General features: G+C 36.0%; 2 protein-coding genes across 6 annotated transcripts in view; one reads left to right on the plus strand and one right to left on the minus strand.

The window, feature by feature from the left end:
* LOC111457500 (chitinase-like protein 2) overlaps positions 1-23,499 on the minus strand; it is a 29,539-nt gene that overhangs the window by 3,758 nt on the left and 2,282 nt on the right. The window contains exon 2 of the mRNA XM_023099723.1: positions 8,033-8,039. The gene's annotated coding sequence lies outside the window, so the exon portion shown is untranslated. The remainder of the gene's footprint in view (positions 1-8,032; positions 8,040-23,499) is intronic.
* Positions 916-22,909, plus strand: LOC111457499 (serine/threonine-protein phosphatase 4 regulatory subunit 3-like). Of its 5 annotated transcripts, none has more exons than XM_023099718.1 (24): positions 919-1,231; positions 8,449-8,529; positions 8,689-8,788; positions 8,986-9,070; positions 9,152-9,201; positions 12,044-12,123; positions 12,908-12,967; positions 13,659-13,758; positions 13,848-13,925; positions 17,291-17,358; positions 17,493-17,561; positions 17,635-17,712; positions 17,787-17,882; positions 18,080-18,150; positions 18,379-18,456; positions 18,562-18,655; positions 19,348-19,446; positions 19,876-20,090; positions 20,202-20,316; positions 20,724-20,855; positions 20,943-21,050; positions 21,138-21,247; positions 21,343-21,438; positions 21,740-22,909. In XM_023099718.1, exons 1-24 carry the CDS (start codon positions 1,187-1,189, stop codon positions 22,290-22,292), a joined length of 2,661 nt encoding a protein of 886 aa, XP_022955486.1. In that variant the 5' UTR covers positions 919-1,186; the 3' UTR covers positions 22,293-22,909. The 5 variants fall into 5 exon arrangements, 4 of the variants coding, with proteins under 4 accessions (XP_022955489.1, XP_022955488.1, XP_022955486.1 ...); XM_023099719.1 differs by having other exon boundaries at positions 13,662-13,758; XR_002712942.1 differs by lacking the exons at positions 20,202-20,316; positions 20,724-20,855; positions 20,943-21,050; ... (1 more) ...; positions 21,343-21,438; positions 21,740-22,909 and adding an exon at positions 19,665-19,744 and having other exon boundaries at positions 917-1,231; positions 19,876-19,962.

Raw genomic sequence — 23,499 nt, forward strand, 5'->3', positions numbered from 1 at the left:
GTCATTTCAAATAAAATCATATATTTCTTTTTCCTCCTCAAATCTTTTACTTATTCTATTTGGACTTTTTTGAGTTCTAAATAATCATAGCTCTCATTCCTTAATAAACTTAAGTTATATTATATATTATGGTTCTTATATTTATATATTTTTTTTATCAATTAAATCTACACGTTTTTTGTCGTGTAAACACAAAAATCGGGATTGGAATAACCTTTGCTTCCGACGAGCGGAACGAACAGGGCGTGCTTTAGAATAAGCGATCTGTTATCGAGCCGTATTATTGGGAACTCAATCACTTATCCTTTACGGTGTTTGAAGGAAAAGTTAGTTAGGTAGGAAATATGATGCCTCATCAAGGTTGCCAAGCCATGCCACTTTTCAATATGATGAACCCCGACCCTATCCTAAACCTATACCTCTAAAAAAAGTGGGGTTTTAACAGCAATCTCGCACGGACCACCATGCTCATGTCGGAAATCGCCGAAAACAGCCTGCCTTTAGTGGAGATTGTGATTCATCGTATCATTTGGTCTATGTACCGGAACTGATAACATTCGAGATTATGCAGGATTATACATTGGATTCCAAGCGAGACAAGATTGAAATTTTATTTTTTATATATATTTATTAAAATAAATATTTTTTAGATTTAAAGTTTTGACTAAATGCCAATAATATCTGTCTCAATTAGTTGAGCTATGTTCCAATCGATAATAATTAAAAAATATATACGTTTTAAAAATAGTTATAAAAAAATTAAAACATAACATTAATACGAGTATAGCTCAATTTCAGATAAAATAATATAAAATTTTAATATTTATTATTATTATTATCATTATTATTTTAAAATGGGTTGCGTAGTGGTACGTTTGGAGGTGGAATGGCCGCACTGCCACAAAATTATAAATTCCAGAATTTTAAGAAAGAATAAAGGAGAGAGAGAGGAGAACGAGCGAGAAATTAGCCGAGAGAGAGAGTTGCGAAGCTTCACACTGCTTCTTCGTTCGTCTACGGCTGTTTCTAGGGTTTTTATATCGGTCCCTCTTCCCCGTTGAAGTCTTCTTCTCTTCCAATTTCCTCTCCGTCCAGCTCCTTCTCTAAACCCTAATTTCGTCTTCTGTACTCCTTCAATTCGTCTCTGAATTCGAATACTTCCAGCCAAGTTTTTACGGGACGCACAATGGGCGCGCTGGAGAGATCACAGACCAACTCCAATTCGATGCAGGTCAGCTTTCCTGTACTCAGCTGATTAACTCTACTTTAGCTTATGTCTACTAAAGTTAGCGTATCCGACTTTAATTTCCTCGTTTTGGAGCTTGAGGTTGGTCTTTCAGTAACTAATTGTAGATTTTAATTAATTATTTTTTTTATCCGCTCTTTTGCGTCGGGGAAGAGTTTAGTTCTTTTGGACTTCCTATTTTATGTACGGTTTGATGATTTTGAAATCTCTTTTCAGTGTAAAAGCTGTTTGCGTGAGGTTAGGGTGGTATTTGTGTGGGGCGAAATGTTGGCACTCCCCAAAGTTTGCATTTTGATTAATTGTAGCTGGTTGAAATATGTTTGCCATTTTGGGTAGCGAAGATGGAAGAGGGTTACACATTGAGGAATGGTTATTACGTTTTGTTTCCTGTTTCTCGTGAGATTTTTTTTCAGTTGGAGGCCTCTTAAAGGATATTTTTTACGTTCTAAACCGTTGGTTGCTGTTAATTTGCTCTTTCAGTACGCTGCTGATTTGAGGTACTTCTTAAATTGTTATATTAGTTGAATTGACTTGCAATAGTGCGACAAGAATTGAAGGCAATTGGGTTATGTGATGCCAACACTATTGATCTTAACGTTATCAATACGTTGAGAGAAATGGCACTCTTCCTTTACTCTCCCTCTTGCGCTGCTCGCAACTCAACTCAGCTCTGCACTTCCTCTATATCACTTTTCTTGGCTTGAATATTGTTGTTTTTCTTCAAGTTTTTGTTTGGTTAGCGTCATATCAATTTCTTTTCCTTTTTTTTTCTTCTTTTTTTAAAATAAGACATCAGGTTTTATATTTGATGACCCAATATTGGGGGCCCTCCTCCCCACGATATAAGTGTCATATATTCAACATAATTTTTCAAAATTTGTCTATTTATTTTGAGGGGAAGACTGAGGGTGTAGGGTTTTAATTTCAATTTTCACAAAATGAGCAAGCCAAACCTATATGGGATTTGTCTGGAAGGTTTTTTGTTGTTTGGTTTGAAAATGAACAGGAAAAATTGTTGATGATTCAAATAACGCAAGATGTCCAAGAGATATGTGCTTGGTTTGATTCTTATAGAAGAAATATGTATATGCATGGTTGTTTTGCAAAAGTAACAAAAGATTACTACTATGGGAGAAAAAATCAACTTAGTGGTCCTTGCTATAACATGGTTGGAGTGACTTTAGTGCTTTCTTAGACTTTCCTTTGGAGCAATGACTCCTCACTTTACTTTGATCCCATTAGTTTTCCCCAAGGATTGGTCTTGTGTGCTAGTGGTTATGGAGAAGCTCGAATGCCATCGAAAGTTCATTTCAGACCACAGTGGGAGAAAAAAAAAAAAAAAAAAAAGCTTAGTAACCCTTGCTGTAACATGGTTGGAGTGATTTTACTGCTTTCTTAGACTCTTTCCTTCATGGCAATGAGTCCTCACATTACTTTGTCCCAGGATCCTTCAAGCTTGAATGTCATTGAAAGTTCATTTCAGACCATGGTTGAGAGTAGTATTAACTACTTTTGTGTCAAACAACTTTTAGCTATAAAGGGTCTTTAACATTATTTGGAAAATTACCCAAGGCTTAACTTGTTTCACAGGTTTTGAGATGGGTTTTGACAAGGATATAAAAAAACCCATTTTTTTTTCATGATTGTTTACTTGTTAAAACCTAGGTAATTAGTATATGAGGATAAAAAAATCCCATAAGCATGGGATTTTATTATAGCTAGGGTGCTATCAAGACGTCTTAAAAAGGTTCTCTCATTCACAATTACTTGGCAACAAACACCTTTTGTAGAGGGATTAATGCATCTCTCATGGCAAATGAACTCATAGTTGAATGGGAGAGAGAAACAAAAAGGTGTAGTCATCAAACTTGACTTGGAAAAGGCCTTCCACAAGGCCGATTGGACTTTCCTCGAAAGCATTTTTGTAGCATAAGGCTTTGACTCAAAATGGTGGAGGTGGATAATGGCAACCTCAATAAAACATAAATATCATGAGAGTATTCCAAGATTTTTTTCGAAACAGAGTTATTAATGGCAACTGAATGAAACATACATATGTTTGATCTCAAAGAAATTGGATGCTCGCAATGTTGGAGACTTTTGTCCCATAAGCCTCACGACCGGTCTATGTAAAATCATAGCAAGGGTATTTTACCAGAACGCCTTAAAAAGGTTCTCCCCTTCACAATAACTGGGCAACAAACAACTTTTGTTGAGGGTTGACAAATTCTTGATGCATCCCTCATGGCCAACGAACTCATTGATGAATGGGAAAGAAAGAAACAAAAAGGTGTAGTCATTAAACTTGACATGGAAAAGGCCTTCGACAAGGTTGATTGGACTTTCCTCGAAAACATTCTTGTGGCAGAAGGCTTTGGCCCAAAATGGCGAAGGTGGATTAAAGGATGCATCTCATCCACAAATTTCTCCATCATCATCAATGGAAGGCCGAGAGAGAAGATTTATGCCACACGGGGTCTGAGACAAGGAGATCCACTATCCCCTTTTCTCTTCATTGTGGTAATGGACTGTCTCAGTCGCTTACTGACAAAAGCAAAATACGAAGGGCAGATAAAGGGTTTTTAGATTGGTGATGAAGGCTTGAACATCAAACACCTTCAGTTCGCAGATGACACAATCCTCTTTTCTGATTTGGTTAATGCCTCTTCCATACAAAACATGATTAAGAAGATAAAAACCTTTGAAAGATTCTCTGGACAAAATATCAATCTCCAAAAAACAGAGATCATGGGCATCAATATTAGCACAGAGATCATTGAAGAATTTGCTAGCATATATGGTTGTAAAAAGGGAGAATGACCGAATATGTACCTAGGACTACCTCTAAAAGGAAACCACAAATCGTTTTCCTTTTGGAAGATTATTATTGAGAAAATAGAAAAAAAGGTTGTCAACATGGTCATCACGTTATACTTCAAAAGGCGGAAGACAACCACCACATTATCCAACCTCCCTACTTACTACATGTCTCTATTTGAAATGCCACAAAAAGTGGCCACGGATATAGAAAGACTATTCAGAAACTACTTGTGGAAAGATGGCGCACACCGTGTTTGGTGGAATATTATAAACCTCCCAATAGAAAAGGGAGGCCTCGGTCTTCTCTCGATAATGAAGAAGAACAAAGCTCTCCTTGCCAAATGGATATGGGGATATCATCATGAAGAAAAGGCCTTATGGTGAAATCTTATAAAGGTTAAATATACTCCTACATCAAACAAAAATCACCCCTCCATCTTCTACGAAAGGGCCTTGGAAGTACATAAAGAAACATCAAAATCTCATCACCAACCGAATTCACCATAAGGTGGGGAATGGGGGAAGCACATCTTTTAGACCGATCCATGGGTTGAAAACACCACGCTAGCCTTGAAGTATCCACTTTTGTACCGGCTTTCTTATAGCAAAAAGCCACGATTAAAGAAACGTGAAATGTTGTCAACAAATTTTGGGACCTGAAGCTTGGTAAGAATTTAAAGGATAATGAAGCAACGGAGTGGGCCGAATTAAGCCTTGACCTTGCCCCTGTGATATTGTCAAACAAAGAAGACGCACTGACCTGGAGCTGATGGGGTCTTTTCTACAAAATCCTTGATGATGGACATGAGGGAAAATGTAGAAGCAATAAATCCTACGCTAGCAAAGACAATATGGAAAAGACATCAACCTAAAAAGGTGAAGTTTTTCCTTTGGGAAATAGCGCATAAAGCCATCAGCACGAGTGAAAATCTTCAAAAAAGAATGCCTTACATTACACTCTCTCCAAATTGGTGTCCATTATGCAAGAAAGAAAACGAATCACAAAGTCACTTGTTTATGCAATACACATACGCTCAGGATTTCTGGACAACAATTCTCGATATATTTGGATGACATCTCACATTTCCTAGGGAGGTAAAGGATTTTTTGGATATGGCCTTAATGTACCACCCTTTCAAGAACACAAAAGCCCTATTATGGAAAAACCTCATCATGACTTTTTTTTGGAATATGTGGAAAGAAAGAAATCAGAGAATATTTGCAGAAAAGACACAGACCTACGCAAAACTTTTCAACACTGTTGTTTACCAAGCTAAATCTTGGTGAAACTGTCTAATATTTTTACTTCCAATAGTCATACCTCTCTCATTGCAAATTGGGAAGGTCTTTTGTAAACGGCATGGATTAAATCCCTCTTGTAAATTTCAATCATCAATGAAATTCTCGTATAAAAAAAAAAATTATTAAATAAGTAAATAAGAACAAAACTCTTCTCGCAAAATGGATATGGAGATATCATCACGAAGAAAATGCCTTTTGGAGAAAACTTATAAAGGCTGAATATACTTAACATCGTGTAAAGATCGACCCCTTCAATCTTCTGCAAAGGGGTCATGGAATTACATAAAGAAACATCAAATCCTCATCACCAACCAAATTTCGCCTTAGGGTGGGTGAGGGAGGAAACACATCATTCTGGACAGACTGATAGACTGAAAACATCACGCTAACCTTGCGGTATCCACTTTTATATAGACTCTTTCATAGAAAAAGAGCCACAGTCAAAGAAATGTGGAATGTGTCAACAAATTTTGAGACCGAAAGCTTGATAGGAACCTAAAGGATAACGAAGCTACAGAAGCTGAATTAACTCTCAACCTTGCTCCAATTGTATTGTCAAATGAAGCAGACTCATTGCCATGGGTTTCTAGCATTTAAGTGGTCTTCCTTACAAAATCTTTGATGATGGATATAGGGGAAAAAGTATAAGTAATAATTCCATGCTAGCAAAGACAATATGGAGAGGAAACACCCTAAAAAGGTAAAGTTTCTCCTTTGGAAAATAGGAAAATAGTACATAAAGCCATTAACACAAGAAAAATCTTCAAAAAAGAATGGCCTATATGACAAAATTTCCAAATTGGTGTCCATCAGGTAAGAAAGGAAATGAGTCACAAAGACACTTGTTTATGCAATGCACACAAGCTTAGAATTTTTGGATAAAAATTCTCAATATCTTAGGATGACATCTCACATTCCTTAGGGTGGTTAATGATTTACTGAACATGGCCTTAACGTACCATCCCTTGAATATTACAAAAGCCCTTTTATGGAAGAACCTCATCATGACTTTCTCTTGGAACCTGTAGAAAAAAGAAAAAAAGAAAAAAAAGAATATTCATGGAATGGACATAGACTTGTACAACATTTTTCGACCATGTGTTTACCAAACTATATCTGGGTGTAAATTGTCTAATATTTTTACTTACTAGGGTTATATCTCCCTCATTGTAAATTGGAAAGGTCTCTTGTAAACATCAGGGATATTACATCCCTCGAAAATTTCAATTATCAATGAATTTGTCTCTTCTTAAAAAAAATCTGTTTTAGAAGAAATATGTTTGAGGGAATTTTTGAGTATGCAAATTTCCGTTCGGAGATCTTCATTTAAATGGGAAAAATTCTTAAAATTTCTGATTGAAACAAATATTTAAAACAATATCAAATTATAAGTACAATTAAATTCTAATATATACGCAACAAAACAATATCTCATAAAACATTAAAAGCTTTTGAATATCACAATTCACGAATTAGAACACACACATACATTTGGGTGGGAAACAGGGAACGGGGTAGGTGTTCCTATCCTCAAAGTTGTATCGGGAAAATTGACCTTCCTAGTTGCTAAGGAGTTATGGACTTTCTTTCGCGAGGAATTGAACTTAATATTATGGAACATAGCAGAAACAAAGCTTCCTAGTTGTTATGGATTTATGGATTTCCTAGTTGCTATATATTTTTTTGAGCATTAGTCTCTTTTCATTGTATTAATGAAAAATTCTCGTTTCTTGTTAAAGAGAGAAAAAAAAAAACATCCCTCACTCACCCTCTCTTGTCCTCTTGTTTTCTCTCCTCTCCTTTTCCTCCCCTTCAGGCTTTCGACCATCGCCACTTAGTTTCACTATCTTCTTCTCTTCTCCACCTCACTCTCACTGCCACCTACCACTGCTGCCACACCTGGGGCGTCCCTTTGAAATTGTTGTTCATCTCTCACACCATGCCTTTTACTTTCTTAGTAACTCATTGGTGTCACCTCATCACTCTGCATCCCCTTGTTCTCATTTCCTCACTTCACACCCTCTCACTCTCTCACTTTCTCACTCTGTCTGTTTGGTAAAATGTGAAAGCACAAGCCTCTATAAACTAAAAACTACTTGGAAACAAAACTGATTGTTTCAATTTTTAACCGAATTGAGGAAAACATCGGTTCCTCGATTTATGACACTAAAGGATCATGGTGTATGTTCGTTCATCAATCTTGGCAAAAAATGGGCAAAACCAGACCGTGCACACCCCTGTTGTCACGATCTCTTTTCCTCTTTTCCATTTCTTTCTTTTTTTAAATAATGTTGTTCCCTATCCGAAAAAGTTTAGTTTCATAAATTTTCCAATATTTGTGATCGCAATATAGCATAATTTATACGTTACACTATATTATTATTGTTGTGATAGCCTTTGTTTGGAATAGTGTGATTGTTTTTGTTTGGATTTTATTATATAATTTGTGTTCAAAGGATTCTTTTGTTCGTAATGTGTGTTAATGTGTGTTAAATCATCAATCAATCCAAAAGCTTAAGCTGATTTATTATGCAAAATTTAATTATATCAATACTTAAGCACTCTATTCACTTGAGTTTTGAAATTTATAGAAGATCCAACAAGTGGAAATCAATATTAATTGGGGAAGAAATGTTTTATAGGGGTTCGAACACAAGAACCTCCTACTCTGGTACCATGCTAAATTACTAATCAACACAAACGTTTGATAAATTTAATTTTATCAATACTTCAATAGTGTACAAAATTTGGCTGAAGCTTCTTGGTGGAGTTCAACTCACAAAGACTATTAGAAATTGGAAGGCCTTCTTGTAGTAGACCTTGTATGCTTTCGTGACTTTTATACAATCCTCGCAGTTTCTTATAAGAAAAATTAGGGGTGTATATTTCAATTTGAAATGCTTGATGTGGACCTTTGGTGCATATGTTCTAATGGTGAGCATGAGTTGCGTTTGCTTGTTCCTTTTAATATCATTGAGGTCTTATCGTCTAGGATGTCTTGCATCGGGTTGAAATTCTACAAAACCTATGATCAACATATAATTAAATTAGTTTTAAATTTTGAAAACATTTTTTTTCAGCGTGTTAAAGTTTACCGATTGAATGATGATGGCAAGTGGGATGACCAAGGAACAGGCCACGTCACTGTTGACTATATGGAGGTTTGTCTGACTTCTTGATCTGATTGACGTTTCTGAAACAATGAAGGGATCAATCCATACTGCTGCACTGCCTTCTCTTATAAAATTTGTAATCATCAGAGAAGGATCAAGAATCTTTCAGTTGGCATTTTTGTCTTAACTTATATGTTATTATCATAGAGATCAGAGGAGTTGGGGTTGTTTGTCATTGATGAGGAAGACAATGAGACTTTACTTCTGCATCGTATCAGCTCAGATGATATATATCGGAAGCAAGAAGGTACTACTAATTTATTCTCTGACACTTGGTTCACTTCGATCATGGTTTGGAGGTTGTGACCTATTGTCCCCCTTCCCCCTGTTAGGACTATGATAAAAGAAGGAAGGAAAAGAAAAATTAGAAGCAGACCAGTATCATGAGTTCAAGGGGTAGAGTTAAATATGGAATACACAATTTAATAAATGTTTGAATTGCAGATACTATTATTTCATGGAGAGATCCAGAATATTCAACAGAGCTAGCACTCAGTTTTCAAGAGGCTACAGGATGCTCTTTCATTTGGTGACGGCTAACTTTCTGATTTTTTTTCTTTATATTTCTTCTCGTTGTGTTAAGTTCAGGTCTAATACACTCCTTATACAGGGATAGTATATGCAGCGTACAAAGGAATCTTCATTTTAGTAATCTTAGCAGTAAGTTTGTATAATCTTCCTGGCCTTTAATTCTTGTACTCTTTAGTTCATCTGCACGCTTTAAAATCACCCCATTTTAGTTGTTGAAGCATGTATTTTCAATTGAATGTCTCATAGGTTGATCTAGTTAATGTCCATCTGATGAATGAGTTTTACTTGATGGATATGGTTAGTTTATTTTATTTTCATTATCGTGAGTTTATATCCCTTGAACACTTTCCTTTTCACGATATCGATTAGAAGTTGTTTCTTGCTCCAAAAAAAAAAAAAAAAAAAAAAGGAAGGAAAAAATGCTTGTTGGACATGGTTGGATCTTACAAAATGTTATTCGCATTATGTCATTCTCTTTGTATCAGAATTACTATCTTCTGAGATTTTTAATGCTCCCACCAAGATTCAATCGAATGGAATAACCATGATCAAACTGGTCTTTTGAACTTTGAAGATTTTTTTGGGGGTTCTTCAACTTTTGTCTATATGATGTCTATTAAGATGCTCTCTTACCCTACTCTCTCCTCCAACCCCACTTCCAATGGCTCCAAAACCTTTCTCCCGGAGCGGTCTATAAACCCACCATTACAACATCTTGGAGTTGCTTCACAAGAACAATTTCCATTGATCTTGAAACTCTCATCATTGCTTTTGATGAACATTACAAAGGAAGGGTGCCAAGATAAAAGGAGACTAGTCGATTCTCTTCCCTTAATGTCTGTCACATACAATGTTTTCAAGGCAACCCTAGGCCCATGGCAAGAGGTGAGGTGATTGGGAGTTCTTGTGCCTTAAGGCAGCTAAGGTGAGCGCCTTCAACCAGGCTAGGCATTTTCCCTATGAGGACTTTGGTCCCTTGGTTACTATTTAGTATGAACCTATTTTTCTTTTATTCCAGAATCAAAGATAATGAAGAAGAAGAAAAACAAGAGGAAAGATCGAAGAACTTGTCTGTGTTAGCTTCAGCCGTTTCATATGTACCCCCCCTTTTAACATTTTCATGAAGTACTAGTGTAGGGCTAGTTTGTGTAGTACTCACATGCATGCTTGGTAGTAAAACTGAAACTGCAAGACAACATTACTAATTCTAATTCTTAGTGGTTACTGCTGTGTTTTATTTAAAATAGTTTTTGTTAATTTCTTTCAATAAATGTATTATGTAATCTTTTATTTAACTAGTATTTTTTTACCACATATTTAAATGTTTATATCTTATATATAGTTCCAATACTTCATTTATATGCATTCTTATTTAAGTTGGTTAGTAAATGGTTTTACCAATACATTATACATATAATTTGTTTTCTTTTTTTAAATCATTTTATGAAGTGCGTCTTGGTTCACTCAAATGATGCCTTTTTGTTGCCTCTTACTTTGACACGATTAAAAAACTTGTCACCTTAAGGGATGGACCATGCGCTTTGAAGACACTGGTCATTGTAGAACATCCTTATCTATCTCAATTCCTCCTTCAAAACCTTGCCCAACCTGGTACAAGTTCATCAAGAAGCAAAGAGTAAGAAGACTAGATCATTTGGGCAAAAAAACTTGGTCTAGCTTTCATGAACAGCTAGCTCTCCCCCTCCTTGATAGATTTTGATATCACCCTTATTGGATAGTGTCACATCAGATCATTTTTCTATCACTTTGAATTGTGGAGATATTAGATGGGCTTCACCTTTCTATTTCAACAATGCGTCGCTCTTTTTGAAATCTTTCCCTACTCTGTTGGAGGATTGATGGAATCAACATGCCATATGTGGATGGGCTAGGATACGAGCTCATATTCAATTTCAAAGACTTCAAACAAGATGTAAAGGAGTGGACCAAATCTTCCCTAAGAAATGCTAAAGAAAATAGAAAGCTATTGATGCCTTAGAAAATTTGAGGGCCGGATTCAATTGACTGAATAAGAGAGAAGCTTCTAGAATTGGCAGCTTTTTGAACGGATTCCAGTGGGTGCAAAAATTCAAGATCCAATGGTTGAAGGAAGGAGGTGAGGACACAAGTTCTTCTATTGTGTTGGTCTGTTTCTCAAATCCTTTTGAATGACGAGCACAATCTCTTTAGCTGTGGAGAACTTGAGGCAGAGTTCATAGATAGCTCTGTCCTTGGAAGTCACATTCACCTAGAAAGAGATTTACAATGCTGTCCACTCATTTGGAAACAAGAAAACACCTGAGCTCTATGGTTACTCAACTGATTTGCTAGCATGCTCGCTGCTGGGACACCCATTCAAACAAGAGACGATGCTGCTGCTTCTACATCATCAAAACCTTTTTTGAATACACTGAAGAGGGAAAAAAATTTAACTATTTAAGTAACAAACCATATCCTCCGAAAACTATACAGATCTAGTCCTCTTTAATGCTTGTTAATGGTTTGTTCATAGCTTTTTTGTAATTATAGTATATCCATTTTGATTGCTCAGTGGAGAAGATTTTCCTATCCATCTATGGTGGTTTGGAGCAACCTTTCCGTCCTGTTGCAAAATTTAATTTGAAAATGAATTTATGGTTTCTTCTTCTTAAAAAAAAAAAAAAACAGATATTTTTGTGTTCATGGGTTGAAAATCATGACCTACTCCTTATCGAGGGAATTATATTTTCAACGAATGTTTTTTCACTTAGCATAGGCAGTTGAAGCTAAGTGAACCTATCGATATCAAACAAATATAAACTGCATCAGTCTGTATGTACCATTGGCATTAAACTTGAATATTTTTTGTTTCTCTGCTTCTTACTTTTTTATTTTTGCAATTATATGCTTAATGTTGTATTGTTTGTTGGGAAATAATGTACAAAATATGTTTTTTTTTCTTCTAACCATACTTATTTGTTGGTATGTGCAGATGAGGCATTTCATAGTGTGAATAGTGAGCTAAGGGAGCTTCCTGCCGTTGAGCTATCTACACTTCCGCTAATACTTAAGGTGTTGGCAGATGTTTCTATTGTCTTTCTTTCTCTCCCACTTCTCTTCTTTTATTGGAGTGCATGCTTGGCTGTGGAGGGTCAGATAGTGACAGAGTTGAAGTTAAACATTAGGGTTCGGATGTTGTCTTTGGGTGGTGGTGGTTATTGTTGTTTTTAAAAATTCTATTAATATTTTAAAATTTAGTAATGATATTAATAATAATTTATTATTTTCATTCATATTTTTGAAATCTTATCTAAGTTTTAAAAAATAGAAACATATAGATTAGAAGGTCCTGAACAATCAATTATTTAAATACAGAAAATATGTACTATTTATTTATCCTTAGTGATTTATGTATACTTGATAGCCTTGGTTACATTTCTCTCTATATTTTTGCTATACAGTATTGGAGCATAGCTTTATACCCTGAATTTCTGAAGTGGCATATTATGAACGATTTTTGACTTGTTTGTTTAGTTCCGTCTATTCTGTTGTCAGAAGTTATAATGTTCATTCCGAATCCAAACCTTGCTGTATTGGATGCATCTATCTTTTTGTTTTTTGTTCCTTTCATTTTTTATGTTCCCATTTATTGTATGCTACATGTGTATGCATATAAATGTATTCCGTACGCCCCATTGGGATTTTAAATATATATTATTTTGAACCAGAACAAACCCTCTCATTGGGGTTCCTGCGTATTGTAATAAAAAAGAACCATATAGTTGTATTGACGTTTTATAGTTCAAAACTAATCTATACAATCCTTTAGTTTAACGTATCAATATTTGTTTTGTAGACTGTGGTTGAGAGTGGAATTGCAGATCAAATGAGGTTGACAGAACTTTTATTGAATGATGTAAGAGCTTGAACTTTATGGATTTGGTACTTTTTGCTGTTAGTTCATGTCAATTTTGAAGAGCAGCATATTGTTAGTAAGCAAGCTGCCCGGTTTAAGTGTGGTGTTCGGTAATTCTGAAAGATCTTTTTAGTTTCTCTATAATTCTTAATGGATTGGGTGGAAGTCTGTAGTTTTGGTTTACTTCTCTCTGGAGTTCTTGCTTTAAAGTGTTTTGCAACTATTCTCCTTTTTGTTCTTCCGGTTACAAAGCTTTTGCTTCTAAATGAAATTCTGGCGATGTTTATCATGAACATTTTTACATACCTGCAACTGTTGTTGAGACCAAGTCTTAGTCATTGTTCACAACCTTTTTACGTCAACGAGTCACATTTCTTGGATGCCTATTATTTATTTATTTATGATAGGCTTGTGACTGTTAACCATCTGGGCTTTTGATCCTTCTATGGGTTTATAGTTCTGGAAAATGAAACCTTTGACCCTTACTGTCAATAAATTTTTTCCTGTGATGTCACCTTCCGCTGAGATTCTTGCTTAAGGAATTAATACATGATGTGTGTAAATAGAATTTCTTATACTTCTTGGCTCTTCTGTTTGGTCTATGATTTTTTTTCCTGGGTTTCAAGTTACTAGATTAGTTTCTAATAGTATTATGAAATCTGTCTAATTGAAACTTATTGTCATAATGCAGCAGGATTTTTTCAGAAAGCTGACAAACCTTTTCCGAGTATGTGAAGATTTGGAAAATATTGATGGTCTTCACATGATATTTAAAATATTTAGAGGAATCGGTTAGTATGAGTTTTACTTCTCTGTGTTATCATGGGCTCGGGATGCTGGAACTGATAAAAAGTTATTTTGTTTTCTCCCAACTTCTCAGTTTTGCTCAACAGTCCGCAAATCTTTGAGAAAATATTCAGTGATGAGCTGATCATGGATATTATTGGTTCACTTGAGTGTAAGTTTTTCTATTGGTTAAAAATAATCTTGAATGAATGCACAGTTCAAGTTATTCTGTTGTAGTCTACAATGTATTTGGATGGTACTGTTACTGTCACGGTTTTGGATGCTGCTGTAAAATTAACTACCATTCTGTATTCAATGGTTTTGTATGCTTCCTGATCTATCTGCCATTTCCCTTTTTTATTTTGTTATGTCTCATCTTAAAAGGCCTCTAGAAGCATACTTCCATAAAATCCTGACCTTTCCTTTCATCTTCGAGCCACTTAGGGATTCAAACAGCCACCAATCGACATGCCTATGACGACAAATTTTGTGATAAAAAAGGCTAAGCAATCTTCTCATCATTGTCTAGTAAGGGAGCAATGTAAGAAGATGTTATCCAGGGATTCATCATTTCCTTTGAATTCTTTCCTGTGCATTTAAGCTTCTATGAGCCATAGACCATAAGAAAAATTTCACCTTTCTTGAATTTTGGAAATCCCAAATTAGCTTTGTCAACGTGCCTTTAAATAGTTGTCTTGAGGTTGCCAAATTAAAAACTAGGGACTTGGTGGAAAAAGCTCCCAAAGAGTTCAAGTACCAGCTAATATTGTCCTCTCGTTCACCCAAATGAAAGCCTTCCAGCTTCTCTTCCAGTTCAACCCAGGCCTGGGTTCTATATCAAATATCCCTCTTCTGATCCCCAGATCCCAGGTCTCCTGAATTCCATCCCTACATTTGGCCAATGTAGCTACTTCTTTTAGGGAGAGATTAGAAATATCCGGGAAGGCAGCTTGAAGAGAGGATTTCTCAGCCATATGTCTTTCCGAAAACTAATCCTTGGCACATTTCGAGCTTTGAATCTTGTGAATCTCTCGGCAGGGGACTGGGGAGCAAATTTGGCAATGTGAAACCAAGGTCTGTTCTTTGAGCGACCTTTAGGTTGTGAAGCCGGCAACCGAGAGGTTCTTCCCCATAAATGCTAGCATTCACCTGTTTCAGTGGTGAACCTTCAGCACCACTTAATAAGAATACTAGCTGGATTTCTATGCTTAAGTGAGCCAATACCCAACTCTCCTTAACAGAGGGGGAGGGCACTGATTTTCCACTCACAAGAGGACTTATAGCTTTAAAATCACCCCCCATTCCAAAAGAAATCTCTAATCAACTTTTCCATGCTATTAATGCCACCCACAAATGTTTTAAGAAGGGAAAAGAAGTAAAGAAGCAAACCATTGAGAACCAAATTTATTAGAGATAAACGCTCCCCTTACAAAAGCATAGAGTTTTCCCCCTTAGCAAGCTTACTCTTGAAATTTCCAAAAAGAGAGAGAACGGTGCTTACCTCCAAGGGGGAATCCAGGTAATTTATAGAGAGAGACTCAGCTTTACGACCTAATCCATTTGTCTACGCAGCCATCTCCTGCTCATCAATACTAATCTCAATCAGTGAGGTTCTGGAGATACTTAGGCTAAAGACCCAAATAACAGAGGAAAAGGGACCTCACTCTCCACCAATTCTTCCAGGATATTCTTCCCCCAGACAAAAAAAAAAAAAAATTGTGTCATCAACATATTGCGAAGGAGAAATAACCACATTCTAACTCCCCACTGTCTAGCCTCTCAAGATTCTTCTCTTCGAGCAAATGTGGATCAATGGACTGAAAGCATCACCCTTCAAAGTGAAAAGGAGGGATCTCCATGTCTCAATCCCTTTCTAGCTAAGATTTTACCATGAGGCTTCTGTTTATAATGATTGAATAACTAACTGGGGGCAGACAGCCCCACATCCAGCTTCTCCATCTAATGCCAACGCCTTTTTTTAGCCAAAATAACATCGAGGAAGAACCAATCAACCTTATTGTAGGCTTTTCAACGATCGAGCTTCAGCAAATACTCCTTTTTCTTAGATTTCCAGTCGCCCACCAACTCCAAAGCTATAAGAATCACGTTGAGCATTTGCTTCCCTTCCACAAATGTGACTCGAGTATTCACAATGATGTCAGGCAAGGCTTTATTCACTTTTATAACACTGCAGCTACTCAACCATTTGTATCTTATGTCTCTTTGGTTCTATTCATGCCAAACCACCTTGAGTACAGGAAGAGGCTCACACCACAACCTCCATCAAGATTAGCTCCTTCTAACGTAAAGCTCTCATCAGTATGTCAATCTGGAAAGTGCCCTCAATAGCTCGAAGGTTAGGTGACCTCCTTTCGAGCAAATATCTGTCCTCCATTTGGCCGATCTTGTATTTTTTTCTTTCTGCAATTGGTTCCTTCACAGAGAGAGACTTGGGATGCTTCCTGAATAACATTAGTCTCAAGTAGTTCATAGGAAGAAAATCAACCTTGCGTGCTACACTCTCACAATTGATTTTTTTCTTTCTTGGTGTTGTTACCAGTCGGCATAGAGGTGGAGAGCCTAATCTTTAATCTTGAAGCCACCTCACAGATTTTTTCCAAATTCAGAAGATTGGTAAGTTTTTTCTTCATCCACCACTGAAAAAGCGGGCTTTCACCTACAAATAGGAATTTTGAAGTACGCCTCTTTAACACACAACCCTAGACTTCTATTCCAATCTCTTTTCCTCAGTTCAAAAAAGATGCTTATACTTTCCTTTAAACCCAACTCCTCTCCCTCTTAGCTTCACTAAGATTTCCATCTTCTTGAGATTAGTCTACAGGAAAATCTTAATTTTTTCATTATGATCCTTCCTTCCTTACAACTCTCCCAGACCGTCGTAGAGGCTGGGAGATTTTGAAGGATGTTGTAACCACATTCTCGAACTTAAAACAAGGAACCACTTAACTATCCCATAGCAGAGGATGCTAAGGCAAACAGTTGACAGTAATTCCATGGCTTAAACACCATAATTGCCTAACTTGTCTAACAACCCTTTATGAAATTGGAGTATCAGTATGCAGTTTTCATTAATTTTGCTGTCCAATGAGAGATCACTGAAAACACTATGGACGATTCTGTATATTAGCCTTTATTATTGCTGTAATAGCCATGGTTTTAGTTATTGATCTGTTGCTTTTGTGTGCAACTTGGGAAATTTGGTTCTCTAGTTTGAGGCTGCTTGCCCACAAAATATTGCTGTAATTGCCATGTATAGTAATTTGCAGACTTCCCTGTGTATATGAGGCAGTGTTTGTTATCTAGCTCTTAATAGATTTCCTGTGACTTTGTTGCTGTATCAAACAGTGAAGTCCATGCAATTTTTGAAGGAGAAATAATTGTTCTTTACATTTGTTCAGCCTGTTGGTTCCATTCAAATAGATAAAATTTACTCAAGATAATGTAAATACATTCATTACATATTTTATAGGTTCTTTGTTATTTACTAATATCTGATTTTTCTAATGTGTAATACAGATGATCCTGAAGTTCCACATCCCCAGAAATTTCGTAATTTCTTGAAAGAGCATGTTGTATTTAAGGAGGTGAATCTTTGATACCTGCATGTTATCTTCTTATGATGGGGAACATTGGGAGGGGTGCATGGAACCATTTTGCTTGAATATTTGAATTTAGTTTCTTGGACTTACCTTCATCTATCTGCAATCTAATCTTGTAGGCTATTCCCATTAAGAACCCCCTTGTTCTGTCAAAAATACATCAGACATATAGAGTTGGCTATTTAAAGGTACGGTAATTGAGTGCTGAACTTTATCCTTGCCTGCCTCTTTTGTCAATGAATCATTACTCATATATTTCAGGACGTTGTTTTGGCACGAATGATGGATGACTCCATGGTTGCTAGTTTGAATTCGATTATTCATGCCAACAATGCAACGGTAAGATTTAGAATGCTGACTGAACTTATTAGACTTTTATACTGTCGTTCTCTGAAGGTGGTTTTCTCTTGCAGGTTGTTACTTCATTGAAGGACGACAGTACCTTTATTCAGGAATTGTTTGCTAGGTTGAGATCCCCCTCCACATCTGATGATTCCAAAAAAGACTTGGTGAGTATTGGTTATATATACATATACGTATATATGAATGTATATCGTCCTGTGATTGCATGTCCCCATTTTGCATTGATGTTTCAATGGACATTCTGGCATGCAGTTGAAATATGTTATTCAGAATTTCTTGTATTGAATTTGGTTTTTGTTTCCTTCCTCTAAAGAATATTTTTGGTATTTCATTCCTGCTTCAGGTTTATTTTCTGCATGAGTTTTGTTGCTTAAGCAAAAGCCTCCAAATGGTACACCAGCTTCGGTTGTTCAGGTAAATAACTATTAATTTTAACCTTACAAAGTTATACGTTACCTGCTGGTTTCATTTGAACAGACTTAAGTAGAGATGTATAGATGGATGAAACCTGCTTTGGCCCAAATGGGCCCGTCACAGCCATTCCCCATCCACTTGATTGATTCCATTTCGATCATGATTGATTTGTAAATTCCAGTCTTGGTAGTTTTTATTATTATTGTCTTAGAATTCCAATTTCTACAGGGACCTAATGAATGAAGGTATCTTTGACATCATTACTGATGTATTACAGAGTCAAGATAAAAAGTTCGTCTTAACTGGGTGAGTACAGCGACATAATTTAACCTTCCTGTTTGTCTGCATTTAATTCTTAATCTGCAATAGTTTTTCTCGTTCTCCTAGTAAAATATTGATTTGTGATTGCAGGACAGATATCCTCATTCTTTTCTTGAATCAGGATCCAAATCTTTTGCGTACTCATGTTGTTCGACAGGAAGGATTTCCACTCTTTGGACTACTGGTATGCACGATCATCTTTCTCTCTCTCTCTCTCTCACTTTAGTGTGTGAACAAAATCTCAAAGAACCCAAAATATGAGAGCAATCTTAATCACAAATTTAGTTCCTGACTAGCCAAAGAAGAAAAGGGAAACATTAGTTGTCAAAGATATTTATCTAGAGTACCATTCCTTGTTTTAGCTCTGAAAAATAAGATTCTGTACCAAGAACTTTATTTTCTCATAGGAAAGAATTTTCGTTCATCTTAGTGAATTTTCTGAATCAGGTTTGTGTCTTTTCTGCTCTTGAAGCTCTTAATCAATTGGTTATCAAGGATAAGGGTTTTCTGCTTCATTATAAATCTTGATTTCGTCAACATAATCTTTTAGTTAAGTTTACACTATCCAAAGATTGTGTGATTAAGCAAGGATGGTGATATCTCCATTGATCAAAGAATTAGTGTTGTCAGGAAGCACTCTTTTTTTTTTTTTTTTTGATAAGAAACGATGGTTATGTTAGAAAAGCTAAAAAATGTAATAAACATCCTAGGGTCGAATAGAGAAAACCCTTCCCAACAAGCTAAACAAGGAAGGCCTTTTGATCGTTTATGATTAAAGGACTAATTGGAAAAGAATTTAGGATTGTTTATTACAAGCTAATCTGGTCGACTGAAGGCAAATTATGAATGAGAAGGTTTCTTCTTCTTCTATTGCAGGTTAAAGGTATGGTAACAGATTTTGGGGACAACATGCACTGCCAGTTTCTTGAAATTCTTCGTAATCTATTGGATACTTATGCATTGTCTGGAGTCCAGGTACCTTTTTAACATTTTTTTCCCAATAATATGCTTTCTAATGTTATTTTAATGCAAGCATAGTTGAGTCTATTTAGAAATTCCTGTGATGTTTGTTGCTGCTTCATGAAATCTTGCCTTTTGAACTTCTTCAGTTTTTTTTTTTTTTTCTTTTAATGTATAACAGATATATTATGCTTGCATTTTGTTTTGCAACACATTTGAGTTTATTTACGCAGGTGTAACATTTTGATTGCTGCTTTCTATTTTCTTATATTTCTGCTGAAATCTTGGAAAAACTTGTCAGTAAAACTTTCATGTAAGATGTGATTGTTTTTTCTTGTCTCTTTTTCCTTTTCTTTTCTTTTCTTTACTCTTCCTTTTCCAATTGCGTCCATTGCTTTCTCTGTTTATTTTGTCTTGAAATATGCTACTGTTTTTTATTTGCAGAGAGATACAGTTATTGAGATTTTCTATGAGAAGCATTTGGGCCAATTAATAGATATTATAACAGCATCATGTCCTACAGAAAGTTTTAAATCAGCCAAGAAAATTGAAGGCGCTGTTGAAGGACTGGGAGATAAGAATGGCGTGAAGCCTGAGATTCTGTCAAACATATGCGAATTACTTTGCTTTTGTGTTCTCCAACACCCATATAGAATAAAGTAATCTTTGTGCCCTACTCGTCTACAAGTACTGAAATTGAATTCCCTCTACCATCTATTTATATATACTTTAATGATCACATGGCTTATTTTCTTATTCTTTTATTGCAGGTCTAATTTTCTCCTAAATAATATGATAGACAAAGTGGTGCTATTGACACAACGGAGGGAAAAATATTTGGTTGTTGCTGCAGTTCGATTTGTTCGTACTATTCTTTCACGCCATGTAAGTGTGAATTTGTAATTATGAAACAAATAATTTTGCCTAAAGATTGACCTTAAAATTGCCAACCATAGAATTTTGTGGATGTATCCCATAACCAATCTAACCCCATGCCACTATAATTCTAGTGACCGTGGCATCAGTGCCAATTTAGATATGGTCTTTCCATAGACGATAGATGAATGAAAAATGTTTATCATATATATTCTATTATGCCGCCTTGCTGGGTGGAAAGCCCCCAAATTCTCTAGTCCTTATAAGCATCCCCTTGCATTTCTAGTAATTCTAATAGTTCTTTTAGCATTGTTCTTTCCTTTTTTTTTTAATCGCTGACCTCTCTTCCAATGAGCGGTTCATTTCTATTTACTGTGGTACTATCTACCTAAGTCTTTTACTTCGTTAATTTACAGGATGAGCACCTGATAAATTATTTTGTCAAGAACAGCACTCTCAAGCCTATCATAGATGCTTTTGTTGCTAATGGAAATCGCTATAATCTACTTAATTCTGTTGTTTTAGACCTTCTCGAGTTTATAAGGACGGTAAATACCTTTCCATCATCTCGCTCTCCTTCCTTTCTTTCTTTCTGGAACTCAGGTGTCTTTCGTTTTTGCCTGTATGTCATGCAGGAAAACTTAAAGTTGTTGATTAGATATATAATTGATTCCTTCTGGAATCAGTTGTCCCAATTTGAAAACTTGCCTTCCATTCAAGCTTTAAAAGTTAAATATGAACAGGTAAACTATAGTCCTTCTTGATTGATTCCATCTCTTTAATTTATTTCAAATTCTATTCCCCCCCATCTGATGCGTGTGTACTTGCAGTGCCTTGAAAATTATGAAATGAAAGGCGCTTTGGAGACGTCTGATCCTCGAAAAAGAAATGATGAGCGTGCTCTAGAGAAAGAGGAGGAAGACTATTTCAATGAAGACAGGTATGCAGTTTTGTTCTCACATGGCAAGTTCTTGCTATAAAGTACAGCATTTCCTGTCTGGAACTTTTTCTCGTCATTAACTTAACTCATTTCAGCGATGAAGAGGATACTGCATCTGCTGCTCCCAAACAGAATGTACAGTCGCAACCTGCTTTATGTAATGGCGTTACTACAAATTACCCACTAGTAAGGTATTTTCATGCTATCCCATTTTGTAAAAAACATATTTAAGTGACACTTCTTTCGTAGGCCCTCTTGGAACAAGCACAAATTAAGGGCTTTTTGAGCACTTTAAGTGCCTTTTAATAAAGTCACTTTGAAAAATACTTTCATGTGACTTCTCACCCTTCTGAAAGACGTCTCAAAACTCACTTTGAAGTATTCTTAAGACACTATTAAACTTTTGAAAAATACTTTGAACTAGTAAAAAGACTGTTCAACCCTTCAAACAAAGGCTAAATTGAAGACTTATTGCACCTTCTATCTTTTCAGTCTTAGGTCAGGTGGTCTAGTTGATTATGATGATGATGAGGATGATGAAGACTACAGACCCCCACAGAGGGATCAACCCGACTCTTCAGATGAAGACAACGAAATGATGGAATCTCTCGGGCAGAAGCGGAAGTTGGCTCCTCAAGAGGAACCTCAGATGGTCAAGAAGCAACTACTGAGCAAGAAGTACAAGCCAAAAGATGGTGTATTAGCTTCCTTGTGTACCACACTGAGTCAGGCCATCTTACCTGGTAAGAAGACAACAAACGCTACTCCTACTCAAACTAGTCTGTGTACGCCATATGAGAACAAAAGCTCAGGTGAAGAAAATCATGAGACAAGTCCTGCTATTTCTAGCAGCTCTTCTGATAGTAGTAGCAGCAATTCCGATGAGGAAAACCGCAGAGAAAAAGAATCTACAGCTTCTAGAAGTTACCCCAACAGTAGTATCTTACATATTACTTCAGAAAACCGACAGTTAGGTGGCGATGACCATCCATTGATACCGCCAAAATCCTCGCCCGAAATGACTGTAAATGGATCTTTAAGTTAGTATTAGCACCAATCTTCTATCTGGTGCCTGCCAAATTTTTATGATCTTTCATGGATGTGCTTGGTGATGGGAAATACTTTACTCTGTGAGATTACACCAAAAGAGATCAATGCACTCCCTGAACGAAAGTGAATCAACAGAATCGGATCATAGTTGGTTTTGGGGATTTCGATTTAAGCCGAAGACGAGGACATCTTACTGTATAGTGCGACTGAGCGGGGAAGATACCTTCTACTCTCTCAAGTTTTACCTCCAGCATTTTTACTTTCTGTAAAACATTTGGGCGTATTAATTTTGCTGGTTAGCATTGTCACCTTCTCCTCTCTGTTTCAACTTACTCTCCCTCCCTCGGGGGATTACAGCCTCGTATAATTAAGTTCGAACCAGACTTTGAAATGTTATAGAAGAGGGCATAAAATTTTGCCCTATATATTCGTCTTTCGTTTAGTTTAGGCGACAGTGTTCTGAAAGGTAGAGATGAATATACAGTGTCGATCAGAGTCGAAAATTTTAAAGATTTTCTAGTCCAAATTTTAAAGTTGTAGAGATGAATCTCATTTATCACAACAAGTGTAAATTAAACTTTAGTGAGTTCACCTGCTAGCTTTGTTTGTGAAGTTATCATGTTAAAAGTTGAGCAAATGTTTGTTGTTGCACTAGCCGCTTCTCTCTTGAACTACATCTTTATGACTCTTTCATTTCTAGTAGAATTTGATTTGTAAACGAACATCTACAAGATCTTCATTATTTCTATCCTTCAAGATTTTAAATTATTATAGAATTTGGCCGATCTAAGCATTACTCATACGTTATGGTTAAAATATGTTTTAAGTTAGAACAGGGGACAAAAGTTTGATCTTATAGCTAAGACATCCTACCTAGAAAATTTCAAGATAACTATTGTCATTATAAAGTCGAGCGATAAACAGTTAGTCGTTAGTAGCATTAATGTTCTCTTCACTATTATAGAAATGTGATTTTTACCTCACACAGCACCGTAAGAGCCATAAATAAATCTCTGGAGTATGTCGAGATTATTTATTTTGATGTTTTTTTTTGTAGAGTAGTATAAGACAAGAATCTATCGTGTGACTGCAAATTAACCGAATAAATTTACGACTATTTTATTAATAAAGAAAAAATATATTTGAACAAATTGTGAGAAAAAAGTGAAATTAAAATATTATTTACAAGAATCTATAACAAT

The sequence above is a fragment of the Cucurbita moschata genome, unplaced genomic scaffold, assembly GCF_002738365.1.
Source record: "Cucurbita moschata cultivar Rifu unplaced genomic scaffold, Cmos_1.0 Cmo_Scf00020, whole genome shotgun sequence".
Classification (NCBI taxonomy): Eukaryota; Viridiplantae; Streptophyta; class Magnoliopsida; order Cucurbitales; family Cucurbitaceae; genus Cucurbita; species Cucurbita moschata.